A 15675-nucleotide genomic window follows, 5' to 3' on the forward strand; every position below is an offset into this window, starting at 1 on the left:
TTTTCTACTGTGCTTAACCCCAAAGTTTTCCTGTGAATTTACACAATTGCTCTCTGATATGTTACAAATCGCCCCTTGGGTCGAGTCTTTCCTCTCAGCTACTGGATGGGGGTGAGGAGAAAAGATTTCTGGGAATGAAACCAGAGCTTGCTGCTAAATAGGGGTTCCCTCTCACTTCTGGTAAATGCTCCGGAGAGCAGAAAGAGCCAGTTCTCTTCCCTGCTAGCTTTTAATATGAAATGTCCACACCAGGCACATGTGTTGAGAAAATTACAGAACATGTTTATTTTATAAGCTTTTATGGTTGCGTTTGTTGACTCAGCGACATCTGCACATTGTAGGCAGCTGTCATCTTGTTTCTCAGTCCTTGCAACGCAGTTGGGAGTGTTTGATCAGTGGAGAGTAATGCCTGCAGAGTATCATTCATCTATTAGCACCGAAGCTGACAAGTAAAGCAAACTGTGTTTATTTTCTGTTTGTGTAGCATTTGACAATGTGATTTGCAACAGGAATCCTAAATGTACCATCAGGGCGGGTGTGGGGCCCTTGCATAACATGATTTAAGCTCCAGTTAAGGAAGCTATCCAAGTTAGGACGTCTCAGACACACAGAAGGAGGCGACGGTGTTTTATTACTGAGGCCATACATTCCTCTCTTCTACACGGGCTCCTCTACAAGCAGGATAAGTCACATGTGAGATATCCATGTGCTTAAAAGGACAAGAAAGAAAAAATGTTTTGTATGTAAGAGGAAAAAATATGTGTATGACTCCCTCAGTTCTCTATCACATAAGCTGGGAATTTATTGAGGAAATAATGTCTTTCCTTTCTTTCTTTTGTTCATTCATTTGTTAATTCTTTCTTTCTTTCTTTCTTTCTTTCTTTCTTTCTTTCTTTCTTTCTTTCTTTCTTTCTTTCTTTCTTTCTTTCTTTCGTTCATTCGTTCTCTCTTTCTTTCTTTCCTTGTTCCTTGTTTCCTACCTTTGTAGATATCCGTGTGCCTGAACACTCAAGCTCTGTTTGACTTACATTTGTTCTCTTTCTATAACGTGTTTGACGTTTAACACGACTTCAGTGCGACTCCAAGTGTTTTTTTCCCCTTTCCTCCCATTCAGGGAGTAAAGGGAGCCAGGCCTTACATAATAGTTAGCCTAACACTATATTTGACCGTTGAGCTTCAGAGCGCTTCAACTATGCAATAACCTCTCTTATCCAAAGATAATGCTACGGTTATGGCTCAACCTCCAGAGCCTGTAGAAAATGGTAGGAAATTATGCCACAGCTCTCAAAACAAAACTGAACTCTTCCTGTAACATAAAACCATTTCCGAAATGATTGGTGGGATTAAATTTATGGCTTAAACCAGTTCTGACATACTCGTAATCTTTTGGAAATAGTGCATAATCACTACATCTATCTACAATCTGGTTTGGGTAAAAACACAACAGCATTTCTTCCTCACAATTTAGTATTCCTCCATTTTAATATGTGAGGACAGAGTGGAGATGTATGATGCCACTTGAATCTATAGTGTGCTATGGTGTGTTTGTTTTTTCCAGCAGCACACTGGTCCGCTCTGCCAAGCATTACTGTAATCAATCAAGAAGGCAGCGGAGGGAGTCTGACGTCAGAAACACTTGCGCAACCTTGCTCCACTGTCCCGTAGGTTTGTTTTAGGGAGCAATCCGGAAAAGTACATTTACCTCTCTTATCGTGCTCTCTTACTATCAAAGTCAGGCCCTGGTGTGCAGCCTGACTGGTCAACTCAACCTGGTTGAACAGGCTGGTTATCTGCTGCCACAGCAGACTGGGCCAGAAACCCTGCGACAAACAAACATTTTGTTTATTCATAAAATCAAAGTAGATTTTCAAAATTAAGCATGCAGTGTAATGTCATACATGCAACGTAATAGCAGCAGCTGCATCACTCTTTTAGCTATGGCAGTACATGTGATCCACACTCTAATAATAGCACACTTGGTCATCCAGTATAACATGTCTGAATGTGCTCAGTGGCAGATGAGATGAAGTCTTTTTGGGGGAAATATGTCATTTAGATTGCAGGAGCCCTGACAGACAAGTAAGAAAAGAGCTTCACAACTCATCTTGTGCAACAGGCGGAGTGTTATCTGTCTTCACACAATTGATCATTGTGACACTTGTTGTTTGGCAACATTGATTTTCAGCCATGCTTTTACAACACACTGTGACGTCCAATCATGTCCCTGCACTTGAGAGAAGCCCTGCTTTGTTCCTCTTCCTGTCACTGCCCATCAGGCAAAGACAGATAGAGCTATTCGACCAAAAAAACAAAACAACTGCCTTTAATCTGTCTTTGAGGACAAATGCAGAGACAAAAACAGATGTGTTCAACAGATTGTTAAGTTAAGGGGACAGTTCACCCCGAAATCAAAAATGTCGTGCTATTTATCCATCTGGATTGTTTTGGCGTGAGTTGCTGGTGTGAGTCTGGAGATAGTGGCTGCAGAGATGTCTCTCTTGTCTTGAATATAAGGGGACCAGATCAAACTCGGCGTGTGTTGCTCAAACCGTCAAAAACAAACGCTGGAAAAACTGAACAGTCTCCATCCAGGCATCATGAACCGCTTACTCTGGGTTATCCGCAGACCTTGTTGTGAGCAGTTTCATCAAAAAACAGTTTTCTTTCTTCTGAACTACCGTATCACTGCATAAAAGGAAGTGTGCACCCTCGCGGGATGTAAACATTAATGGCATCCTGCTTGGCTGAGCTGTAATGTTAGTGAGCAAAATCAGTTAGCTATAAACTAATCTCCACAAGCCAGCACTGTCAGACCAGGGTTAGGGGTGTACATGCATGCTTCCTTCTGTGCAGAGATACGGTTGGCGCATGTAGGTTGGTAGAAAGAAAAAAAGCTCCTACGTGAAACTGCTCACAACAATCTAGTCAAAAGGCACCTATACAGACAGTATCTCCAGCAGCTCACACCAAAACAAACCAGACAGATCAATAGCACTACTCGTCAGAGAGAAAATCTATTTTTGATTTTGGGGCGAACTGTCCCTTTAAGTTAACTTTGGACCCCAGAACAGGACACACAGCTTGCAACAGTTCAAATGCAGTTTTATTGAAGAGATGGAGACTTGGAAAGCTGAGCTGGAGTACACGGTGGAGCGTGGCAGGCGAGCAGAGCTGAGCTGTTGGCTGGAGAGTGGGTTGGCGAGGCAATGAGTGAGGCAGGCAGACGGAGATCACAGGGAGGAAGTGAACTTGAAACACAGGAAAACACAGGATTAAGAAGAGTTACAAACAACAAAAGGAATTACAAAACTGAAGCTTAAATTGGCTGTAAGTACCACTTTGGCAAACTGAACAATCTGGCAAAGCCTAGTGTGAAGAGCTTGGGCTTGACGGGTGGATTGGGTGTAGGTGAGCAGGCAGCTGGAGGGAAAGGAGAGCCACGCCCAGACAAACTCACACAAACAGACAGAGAGAACAAACAGGGAACCAGCAAGAAACACAAGGGAGGGATAAACAGCAGGAAGAGCAGGAATGAGGGAGAGGCTTATGTAGGATAGTGACAATGATGCACTACCAGATCGTTTCATAATGTTTGACCATAGTCAGGACTGGAACATACGCCTGTCTAATACATCATTTGTTTAAGGTGTGTTTAAATACTGCCTATCGCACCGCGCCTACTAGACTCATAGTCTCTGTTGTCATGGCTGCAGCAGGATGTTAAGTGAGAGATAAACAGTGACACGGGCATTAATTGACAAAAGGTGGAATGGGAATCTCAGGAGTTTTTGCGTTAGCTGTTTTGTTCCACTGAATGTCATAACTACGCATTGGACTGACTCCCTCTGACATGTGGCTGTGAGGGAACCTGAGAATGTCAAGAGGCCTGACATTCACCTGCCATCATTGTTCCTTGAGTGTTTCGCATTCAGGTAAAGGCTGGCTCCGCTCCCAGGATGCACAGCTGTCACATGCCGGGTTATTTATAGCCAGATGACGCAGATGCCTCACAGCAGCACCTGGCAGGACCCTCAGCTGGAGACGCCTGTGCCCAGCTGCCTGACAACCGGGGATGCTGTTGCCAGGCAAACAGGATTATGTTGACATCATAGGATTTGAAGTGATCTTCCGTGGAGACCAAATCCACGGTACGCCCACGACCCGACCTCTCCGAGGCTTGCGAGACACTGCCAGCCTCCAGCTGTGTGCTGTAAACAACAGCGGAGAAGCGTGTGAATACTCAGATGTGTGCATTTGAGGATGTGCGCGCCCGAGTGCGTAAGAGCGGATGTTTCCGTCTGTCTGCCCTTATTGCTGCATCACTAAAAACCATCACCGGCCACTCATGAAGTGAACTTTGCTCTCTTGTAAACATTTTACAGGTGCACTCACATGATGTGTGGACAGGTATGAACAGTTAGAGATTTTATAAACTATGACATATTTGGGTCATTTTAAAAGAGAAAAGTTTTCACCTGTATGGCTCACGGGAAAATTACACACTTGCACAATCTTAAGGCCTTCTCACCACTGAAAGAGTAATGTCTGCTATTGTGTGTAATGTCTGCCATTGTGCGAGGTCCTGCACTAGGGGATATTTAGTGCATTTAAGCACATAATAGACTGCATGCAGGACAGGATGAGATATGACACCGTAAGAACTGATACAAAGGAGAATGACACATTTCGTAAATTCAGAAGACTTGAGGACATTGAATGCATCCGACAGCAGCTAAATTAAACAATTTAACAGGGGAACATTATTGAATTCAGGGCTCGTCTTGCTATAATTACATTTCATGCCTCAGACGGACCATTACATACAGTATCAGACATAAAAAGTTGGCAAACAGTCTGTTCAGACCACAGGAATGTTTCTGTACCAACACAAGTGAAATGAAAACACTCTGCAGATAAGAAGGCAGAGTGGAGAGAAGTGTCAGTGGCTTTGTGAAAATAGAAATGGAAAGCTTAAAGGGCATCACAGGTTATCATAGCCTTTTCACAAGGCCCTGCACTATCATGAGCAAATTAAATGGATGATTTTTCCTGTGGTCGTAGCCTTTAATTTTCCACTGGTGGAGGAAACAAACAACTCAAAGGTAAAACTGTCCACTGTAAATGTCCATACCAAAATGATAAGGGCCTATAAAAATGTGTGCTTAGGAACATTTAACAGGTTTAATAGCTTGCTATCATAGTTTACACAATCAGCGACTGACAAGCAGCTTTTGGATATCTGTGAAAATCATGTGTATTTATTATCTTGTATATTTTCCGGTATTTTGTTTGGCATGTTTTTCAAGTACTGAGTTGGTGTGAATTGCAGATTGGGATTGGTGAAGAAGACTACACTCCCGCTACTTTAGTTTCCTCTTAGTTTCCCTTTGACCTAAGGTAAGGTAAGGTAACTTTAATTGTACCCGAGGGTAGATTTGGTCGCAGATAAAAAGAGAGTGGACTGCTTACACACACACAGACAACATTTACGACATTGCCAGAGACATAACAATGACAACAGCGCTCCAGACGTGGAAACACAGATAAAAAGTATACAAAAAGTTATTGGTATCAAAAATACAGGATACAATACAGAATAAAAGCCATTGTGGCAGATACAAAAAGCTAGGCTAGAATAAATAAATAAACAGATTAAAAAGGCTGTATAATCCATAAATTAAGTAAGTTAGTGTGTAGTCCCACAATAGCCTAATTGCTATTTAATGTTTTCATAGCTGAGGGAACAAAACTACCTCTGTATCTCTTTGTTTTGCAGACAGGCATTTTGTACCTGTGGCCTGATGGGAGAGGCTGAAATTGACCATATAGTGGGTGGGATCCATCTTCTAAGATAGACCCAACTAGCCTCTGTAGCTGCCTAGTATGTGGGGATTCTGGCTTCAGCTGTGGCTCTCCAATCAGCCTACTAGCCCACCTCACAATTTGACCTTTAAGTTGCTCAGTGTATCTAAATGTCTTGTGTTAAGTCTGTGACGGCGATGAACACTCAGCCTAAAAAGGCACAAAGTTAAGGTTTTACAATTTCTTTATGCTGAACATATTTGGCTGTTTCAACCTTCAAAGCCTTTTTTTTTCTCAGCGTCGCTTTGGCTCAGTCTTTGTAAGGCAGCGTGGATACAGGCTTTAAGGACAGGATCTTTTATATTAGTCCTGGTGTTTATTATGGGGTTCTACAAAGGGGAGAAAAGGCAAATAGAAAAGGAAAGAGAGGTAAGTTGTCACAACAAATAGGACATAAACACACTTTACATGTTTGCTAAGCAAAATGTCCCAAAAATTACCCCATTATTTGCCTTTCTTGTTGGGAATTATCATTTGACCTGTTCAGGTCTCGCTGCATGATTCTAATGAAACAGAAAAACTGAAAAACAAAAACAAATGATGATGGGTAGCAAGTTTGCTTTGTTTTAAGAGGCCACAAGCCAAGACAGCTGGGAGACGCAGAACTAGAGATTAGTAAATTGTGACCGGAAAAATAGTTTTCTGGATGGTCTGGGTGGGACAAAGTACTTGTAGCTGCTGCTGACGTGCCCTCCAGCAAGGCCTCTTACTTTTTTCTCAGACTCTGGAGTTCTTTTGGTCTTCTCTGTAGGTCTGTGTGACCGTGTATGACTGTAACCTGATCTCTGTCATCAATCGCTTTTATTTATCAACTTTAATCTGATACAAATCCAATAATGAATGCTTGTCCCTAACGATGCTGCAGCTGAGGCCATGTGCATCATAAGATCAGAGGATCATAAGGGCAGAGGGAAAACCCTGTCAGCAAGCGGGGTGCACCATGAGAGGAAGAGAGAGGAGGAGGAGGAGGAGAAGCAGGAGGAGGAGGCTGCCAAAGCGTCACAGGGAGGGTGTTCCCTGCAGACAGGGCGTCCATAATCAATGACCAAACACAGCAGCCAATCACAGCGCGCATGCTAATAAGGAGCCTTTAAGCTCTCTTATGAATCAGTTCTTTGCAGACTGACCGGATTCTAGCGGCGCACACCGGAGGAAACGGCTGATTCCACTTCACCTCCACACCTCTGACAACATTTTTATACTCTCCACCTCAACACGAACAACCGGACACGCTCGCAGTTGACATCCACCGGAATATCTCACTCGCGTTAAAGAGGAAAGACACAGAGATCAGCTGGGAGGAAGCGCTCATTCATATTCTGCAGATTCTTCTTTTAATTTGGGGAGGGGGGGACTGAAAGTTGACATGTCTTGCGGTGATCAGAGCCGGCGGTTCTGCGTGTTGTCCTGGGATCAGGTGCAGCGCTTGGACTCGATCCTGGGGGAGGCTGTCCCCATCCACGGCCGAGGAAACTTCCCCACTCTGTCCGTGCAACCCCGCCAGATCGTCCAGGTAGTTACCCGCACACACGATTACACGCTCACTTGTGTATTGTGAACAGATTTAAGTTTGAGCATGGTGATCTCTTTTTTTCAGAGTTGGTTATAAACTCATATTTATAGCCTGTGTATTTATATGCATAAATAGGAAACTGAATATTACAGATGAGTTTGTAGTGAATTCAGTGAAAGCTGTGGATCAACTAGTTCGTGGGGAATACTGAAATGAAACTGTACTTTACTTGCCTGAAAAGCTCTCTAGGACCCCCGGTGGCCTCCCAAATTTAGAGCCACTGACCAAATCAGGCTGTAACCTATGAGGGTTTTTTTTTTTTTTTTTTTAAATCCTGTCTTTCTTAATTAATTAATTTCAGTGCTGTATGACATCACAATTTTGTTTCCTCGTTTTGGGGAAATCAAAATCTTACATTTTGACATTCTTAGCCATGACTGCTCTGTATTCCTTATTATCTGAGAAATATGTGCATGCAAACTATGACTCCTCTTATGCCTCTTACCTCTTGGTGACACAAAATTAAAGTGAATAGAAATGAAAATCTTCATTGGGTTGCACGTCATTTTCACATTGAAACAACAGACTCGGGGAAGCGCAGTGAGGGACACACTGCTGCTCCAACTCCTCTGGTTTGACTTAAGATGTATGAAACATACAGCACACATGCCAAACCCCCTCCACATTTCCAGCCTCTTATGTGCGGCGGCTGGATCACATTTCACGTCTCCTGTGGTGTCTCTAGAGAGTCCAACGTAAAGCCCATGACAGAATTTCAAAATGAGCATATAGTTAAAGTCAGATGATCAGTTGTACAATCCTTTTTTCCCCGATTTCATTTGCACATTGACATATTCAAGATGAGCTCAACAAGCCTGTGTATCCCAGAGCTCCATGCTTGTGGTCGTGGAAAGATGAATGCTCCATTGAGCATGCAGGAGGCTTAAATACAGGTTTGAGCCCCAAATGTGGGGACTCTTGTTTCCCCTGGATTTGTGGAAACCCCATATAATTTTATTTAGCTAAAATCTGCCGTCTGCCACATAGATGCATTTAGTGGTTGGCCGAACATTGATCAGCAGTAAATCTCCTGTCACGACAACCTAGAATGGCACTGTTTAGCCAAAATATGTATTTAATCGGTTTTGATAACGTAATTGTGCCTCTTGGATTACATGTTGCATGACTGAGAGTGTCAACCTTTGTCCTGCAGCATCACGAGGCTCTACAGTCCAGTGATTTAATGCTGTGACTGTAGATCTAAGATAACAACTCCCTCTTCTGAGTGAGCCTCTATATGACACAACTCATTTCACTCCTTTCAGGGAGTAGGGGGTCTTAACCACTCATCTGTATTCAAGTGTCTGCAGAAGCAGATGTGCTAAGTGTCAGTTTGACCCTGAATTTGGCTCTGACTGCTCTGACATATTGGCACAACCACCCAAGAACACAAAAAACACAACATTGGAGTTTCTGATTGGAATTTGAACCCAATCAGCACCACTTTATGAATGATTGGGATGCCATTACTGACAAGATATGCCATTATGATTTTGTTGCTCCAGCACTCCTGTGTGGAGGGTTGACTCGCCTTCAAATGTTTGTTTGTCTCTAGCCTGACCCAGTGTGTATAAATAGAGCCGACTTGTTATCTGATCACCACGGGAGAGAGAGTTAACAGATACTAATCTGACAGGTCAGTGCCAGTGGAGAGATTTAGGATTGTGTGCGAGTGTGTGACAACTCATTTGTACTGCAGGCTTCACTGGTTGAATGTTACGCAGCTATTATTTGCCCAGTGGAAACGCTTGTCTTATTTGTTGCGGTTACAGTTGGCTACATGCGTCAGCTTTAGCATTAAGTGTGCCTGCTGTGCATATATTGAATGAATATGACAAACTTCTCAAATGGCTTGCCAGATATGACGAGGAAGCTGCAGCTAGATGTTGATGTGTCATAAATTTCCACTGAGCACTTTGATCTCTTCCAGATGTCTTGAGAACAGAACGTTTTCAAGTCATAAATGGTCTATCATTTCCCTTTAGGGGAAAGGCTGGTCGTGATGCTGGCATAACCTGTCCAGCTGTGGATCATCCTCTGCCAATGTGGCCCCACTGAGGCGAGACGTGTCTGTTTAAACATCTACGGGTCACTGGGTCAGAGGAAGGGGAACGCTGCTGACCCTTAATGACCCGAGGTTGTGACGGTTAGCCGAAAGCAAGAGGGTTTTTTTTGTTGTTGCTGTTAGACAGACTGGTCCTGCTCTGCAGTTCACTCTCTCTCAGCTGCAGTTCAGGATAATAAATCTTATGGCTGTGTCTGTGAAAAGATGAAATGATGAGAACAGGACGAAGATGGACCTGGAGCACAGACTAACCAGCTGTGCTGCTTTTTGTTTGGGCTTTTTAAGTTTCATTGAAAGTGAAGCTGATGGTGATGAAATGGACTTTTGTGAGCGCTGGTATTGATCCTGCCTTCACAAACTATTGATTTCCACTAGGCTCATGTGGAGAATACTTAGCTGTTTCAAGAGTTGAACTTGAGTCTTCTAAGATGTGTGTGTTTCTTTCATCATTTCTGAAACTACACAGCATTTACTTTCATTTTCTAAAACTCTAACCTGTATGAATTCATGTATATCATTAACATGCTTTGTCTCTGCCTCGTTCCTGTCCAGGTGGTGCGGGCGAGACTGGAGGAGAGGGGTGTATGTGTTAAGGATGTGAGGCTGAACGGCTCGGCTGCCAGCCATGTGCTCCATCAGGACACTGGACTGGGCTATAAGGACCTGGACCTGATCTTTGGCGTGTCGCTGAAAGATGACCAGGCCTTCCGCCTGGTGAAGGATGTCGTGCTGGACTGCCTCTTTGACTTCTTGCCAGCCGGGGTCTCTAAGGAGCGCATCACAGCACTAACCCTCAAAGAGGCCTATGTACAGAAACTGGTGAAAGTCTGTAATGACACGGACCGCTGGAGCCTCATCTCGCTGTCCAACAACACGGGCAAGAACGTGGAGCTAAAATTTGTGGACTCTTTACGACGGCAGTTTGAATTCAGTGTGGACTCCTTCCAGATTTGCCTTGATTCTCTGCTCTTATTTGACCGCTGCTCAGAGACGCCCATGTCTGAGAGCTTTCACCCCACTGTGATTGGGGAGAGCGTGTACGGGGACTTCAAGGAGGCCATGGACCACCTCTGTCAGAGGACCATAGCCACGCGCAGCCCGGAAGAAATCAGAGGGGGCGGCTTGTTGAAGTACTGCCACCTGCTGGTGCGGGGGTTCAGGCCCTCTTCAGAGGCAGACATGAAGCAGATGCAACGCTACATGTGCTCACGCTTCTTCATTGACTTCTCTGACATAGGAGAGCAGCAGAGGAAACTGGAGGCCTACTTGCAAAACCACTTCGCTGGGATGGAGCACAAACGATACGAGTGCCTGATGACTCTGCACCAAGTAGTGAACGAGAGCACCGTGTGTCTGATGGGCCACGAACGGCGCCAGACGCTCAGCCTCATCTCCATGCTGGCGCTGAAGGTGCTGGCTGAGCAGAACGCCATCCCCACTGTGACGAATGTCACGTGTTACTACCAGCCAGCTCCATACGTGCAAGACATCAACTTCAGTAATTACTATATTGCACATGTGCAGCCGCCGCAGGTTTCACCATGCTCTAATTCATATCAGACATGGCTGCCCTGTAGCTGAACCGGCTGTGAGAAGGGCAGGGGTGGACTCGTCTCCATCGCTCTTTGACGGAAGTGAACTGAAAATTCAAAAAAAAAAAAGAAAAAAAGAAACTCATGTTTGCCAAATGTGACTTGACTTAAACAATCCTGTACTGCTGTACATCTGATTGAGCCGACACGTAAAATTTTCTCACTTGTTTTGTCCTGCAAAACATCTGTAAGATTGCTGGTCATTTCTGAGATGTAGCGATAATATCTTGTTTAAGTATTAAAGAAAACTCTCTGTGAAGCTTTATATATGTCAAAAAAAAAAACTTTTTGAGGAAACAGACTTTGAAGCTGGAGCTATTTTCATAATCTGGCTTTATTTTTTTAAAATTACATACCGGACCAAAGATGTATTTGTTGTTCAGAAAGGGAATGTTGTTATGATTCCAAGTGCCTAAAATGAACCATGAAATGTTCTAAAAACATCTGTAAAGTGAGAGCTGTGCATTCAGTGTTTTCTAGATTACTCCGTCTCTCTTTTCAGGAACAGAAGCAGTCATTTTTGTGAGATTAAAAAAAGGAAAAACTACAGTTTTTTGTATCGTGGTTATTTTATTTTAACCTTGGCCTATAATGATTGTTGACATTTTAATCTTGGGTTCTAAGGGCTGCAGTTAGTTTAAACTGGTCATTACCTGAAACTGCTTTGCCATTCACACAGTCGAGTTGTATATTCTCACATGGCCATCATAAACAGCAGGTTTTCATTGACCCTGCTTCTAGTTCTGACTCAGACTTTTGTCCTGTTTTGCTGTGGATGCATGGGATAGATGGGAGGTTGTTTGTCCATACTTGATAAGCCATTGAAATGCATATACTGCTGTCTGGAGTGAGTTGCATTTGTTAAACTGAGGCTGGGGATCCATTACGATCTGAGGACATGAACTATAAGGAGGCTTTTCTAAAGCACAATGGCTTCACTCTCCTCAGTGATACCAAAGCTTTTTAACAAAGGCTGGCCTGTTCTCCCACCCATGTTACCACTGGAAACCCAGCCCTGTTTGCTTGACTGATACCATATCCGTGTCATTTTGTCTGAGTCAGAATCAAAAATCTTAACAGGCATACTGCAGCTGGAAAAGTTTGTCCAAAGACAGAGATGGTGGAAACAGCACAGCTCATATAGGTTATTAACTTTGGATCTTCAGGGGTCTTGCTATTCAAGTTTGGGCCAATGTTTACATCCACTGAGCAAACTGAGAACAAAGCGTTTGGCTGAATCTCTTCAACGCTCTAGCAGACTGGCAGATTTTGCATGCAGAGGAAGTCTGTGAGTGTTGAGGGTTGTCCGAACCCACAATTCATCCAGTCCACGAGGGGCCTCAAGTGAACTTTCTGCAGACATCCAGAGAGTCCACTTGTGCAGACTTCACGGGACCTCGCAGACTTGACGTAGCAACGGTGAACATGTCACATTACGGGACTCAGTCTGCAAGTCCAGAGGGTGGACATTTGGATTCAGCCTTTATTTTGCCATATGTGCGTCACACCCACTCATTAATTCTCCACACGAAACTCGAACTGAATTTTTAAGTCAAGCATTGAAAGGCTGCATGAGAGATGCGGTATAATTGAAGACTATATATGCAACGCCTTATCTTTGCATAAATCTGTTAAATGCAGGGTTACTGGTGGTGGTCACAGTGTCAGCTTACCGGGAGCAGGCAGAGTACTGGAGTCAGTATGAAGTAATATAAGCCTGTTAATGTTTCCATTTGCACTTTAAGTCATATTCTCTTGCACACATGGTCAGATTAACTCCCCATCTACAGCAATGTGTGTGTACCCTTTCATCTCCAGTGCAACCGGTTCCCTGTGCTGGAACGCTGTTTAATTTATGTTAGTTTATGGTAATATAAAGAAAGACAACTTCATTGGGAATATGCATGATGTGAGCATGATATATGAAAACAAAAACTACATTTGCACCCCATTCTGCAAGACAGGGGTACAACATTTAGATAATAACAAAAGACCATCTGTAGTTGGTATTGCTCTGCATTGTTAAGCTTCTTATCGATTTAGTAATTAAAGGAACACTTCATCAATTTTACATATGAAGATTTGTTGACTTGCCATGGGGAGTGCTACACGGCCTGTAAAGACAGTTGTCTCATGTCCTCTGTTTCTCTGAAGGAGCTTTCTAAACTAACATCAGTGGTATTTTCTCCTACTTTATCTCAGCTGGTGCTGGAGGATGACAGATTCTTAACAAAAAGCCTGTGCTTCAAAGTGGTCACAGGAGTTTTAAGACATTGGCACTTACCAGGCAGGGAGGGTCTAAGATATGGCACTATCGATTTGCATGATGGGAAATGTAGGATTCAGTGTTTCTGGATCTTGACCCAAACATCTCATCCTCCTTCACCATTATATTTTAAAAATACAACTCTTGAGTGAGTCCCCACCTTTACTCAATGTTAATTCAGTGGAGTGGCCCTTTAAACATATTGCCAAGATAACGTGACAAGTGGTGAAGCTGAGGCTTTTGGAACAACACAGCCTCTGCTTGCACAAAAGCTAGTTTATTTTAAAGTTGCAACTTTTTCAACTACAGTAACATTAGTCAGTGCTTGAAGATGGTTCATTTCTTTTGTGGCTCAGGGGCTTCTTTACAATAGAGCGACTGCTCAAGTAGAGGTGATGCGACCCTCTTCTATATAGGGAAGTCTTTGAGTGTAATTGGTGGAGAATGGATTGGATAGTTCATTGGTGCCAACATGAAACCGTTCTAGATCGTGATAAACTACATGATGTTCAGGGTCGGGACCTCTAGGACGCCACTCCATGCAGTAATATTTACAGATTACCTGAATGACAGTATGTTTCCTGATGAGCTTTTCCGACTTAGCTGCCTCCACACGTTACTGGAAACTTTCAGTGCTAAATTATGATCCATTGCCTCTTTTCATTGTCTTCTCAGGCAGTTATCCCATTTAATTTCTTCCACTATGTAAATTAACACCATGTTGCCTCAACAAAAGATAAAAATGTTTGGAGAACACTGAGATATTATGAGCTCAAGGGTTATTTTGGACGCACTAAAGCAGTAAACATACTGGAAATGTTTTCCCGCTGGTTCAAGGCCTATTCCAATGGAGTCGTTCTTAATCCAACATCCTGGTAATCCGTCATGATCACTGGTTCTGCTTATTTTGGCACAATGTTGAAGTGTTCTGTGCCGATGGTAAATTGTTTCTTTTGTGCTGTGTGTGTGTGTGTGTGTGTGTGTATGTGTATGTTTTCCAAGCAGCTGTGCGTGCGTTGGCAGAAGGTACAGAGACCGTCTCAGGGTGTGTCCTCGTAGCTTTCTTATAATGTTGGCTGAAACGTAACATGGTCATTAGGTCAATATTAATTCTTAGGAGTGTTGCGTTTAAGACAGGCAAGATGGCTTCACTGTCATTGGCCTCTTGCTGCAACCCTGACCCACTGTGCTCATCACATTAAAAAAAACATCCGTCTAAATAAAGAAATGTTGCACTTCACTGCTGATGGATTTAACAGAAGAACCTGCAGTAGCAGTTGGACTGATTGAAATAATTTTTTTTATCACGTACCATGTCTAGATGTCAGGGGCAGATTTTATCCCAGGGATAATAGTGTGAGATTTCTGAGACATTTAATTTGGGCTTTAATTTGGAGAGCATGTGTGTGGGCTGAGGTTCTGTGCACACATCTGTGTGAAAGGAGGGTGATGACAGGACTGAGACGCAGTAATGACAGAGATTTCACAATTTCTTGCCACAACACAAATCAAACTCACCCTGGTCTGGTATCTGTGCTATTACCTCTCCTGAAAAAGCATTTATTCACCCAAGGGAGCGATTATAATGTCCCACTTACCCATTATCCATGGGGAGTTTCTCACTTTGTGCCTAACTTTCTCTCCAAGCCGACTCCCCTGATGCAAGGCAAACTTTTAAGACTCAGTCGGGATCACACTGTCCTGAGTCAGGAAATGGAGATGTTTTAAATTAAGCTGTACTTGGGGAGCACATGACTCTGTGAATGTGACATCATCCTGAGGGTGCAAAGGGGAAACACATGTTTCAGTTGAACTGCATGATCGGAGCAAGCTGACAGTGCAGCTTCAGCTGGAGGAGATGTGTGGGTCGTCGTCATGTGTTGCTGTGTTGGCGGGGCACAGCACTGAGAAACGTCCACAAGTTCATCTCAAATTCCTCCTGAGGGGGAAGACTTCAAACACCTGTGGCATAGTTATCACCTGGTGGACTATAAGGGGGAAACCCCCACTTCGGAATAAACTTTGAAGGCTGCAGTTTTAGATTATGGCACTGTAAGTCATGAGTTGCTGTTGTCAGGTGAAAACCCTGTATCTCCAAAATGTAAACTTTTTTGGATTTTTTTAATTCAATGGGTTTTGAGGGGTTGTGAGCAAAAGAAGTTGGAAAAAAATTATTTCACAGAAAAGCAAGAAATTTATTTGAAATTTATCTGAAAACATGAAACTTTTGGGAGATACAAGATTTTCCCTGGAAAGTAATGAAAACATGAAAATTTGGACAGCAACAAGGTAATAAATTCTTTCTGGCCTTGATGTA

General features: G+C 43.3%; 1 protein-coding gene across 1 annotated transcript; it reads left to right on the forward strand.

Moving 5' to 3' along the window:
* Nucleotides 1-6981: 6981 nt before the first annotated feature.
* Nucleotides 6982-11622, forward strand: tent5ba (terminal nucleotidyltransferase 5ba). Its single transcript, XM_070967409.1, has 2 exons — nt 6982-7375; nt 10053-11622. Exons 1-2 carry the CDS (start codon nt 7229-7231, stop codon nt 11079-11081), a joined length of 1176 nt encoding a protein of 391 aa, XP_070823510.1. The 5' UTR covers nt 6982-7228; the 3' UTR covers nt 11082-11622.
* The last annotated feature ends 4053 nt before the right edge of the window (nt 11623-15675 follow it).

The sequence above is a fragment of the Chaetodon trifascialis genome, chromosome 7 (assembly GCF_039877785.1).
Source record: "Chaetodon trifascialis isolate fChaTrf1 chromosome 7, fChaTrf1.hap1, whole genome shotgun sequence".
NCBI classification, from domain to species: domain Eukaryota; kingdom Metazoa; phylum Chordata; class Actinopteri; order Chaetodontiformes; family Chaetodontidae; genus Chaetodon; species Chaetodon trifascialis.

What these genes read in the sequence shown, in the direction of transcription:
- tent5ba (XM_070967409.1), top strand. Translation starts at nt 7,229, where the DNA reads ATGTCTTGCGGTGATCAGAGCCGGCGGTTCTGCGTGTTGTCCTGGGAT. An exon ending in AACCCCGCCAGATCGTCCAG is followed by an intron (nt 7,376 to 10,052) that starts GTAGTTACCCGC and finishes GTTCCTGTCCAG; the next exon opens with GTGGTGCGGGCGAGACTGGA.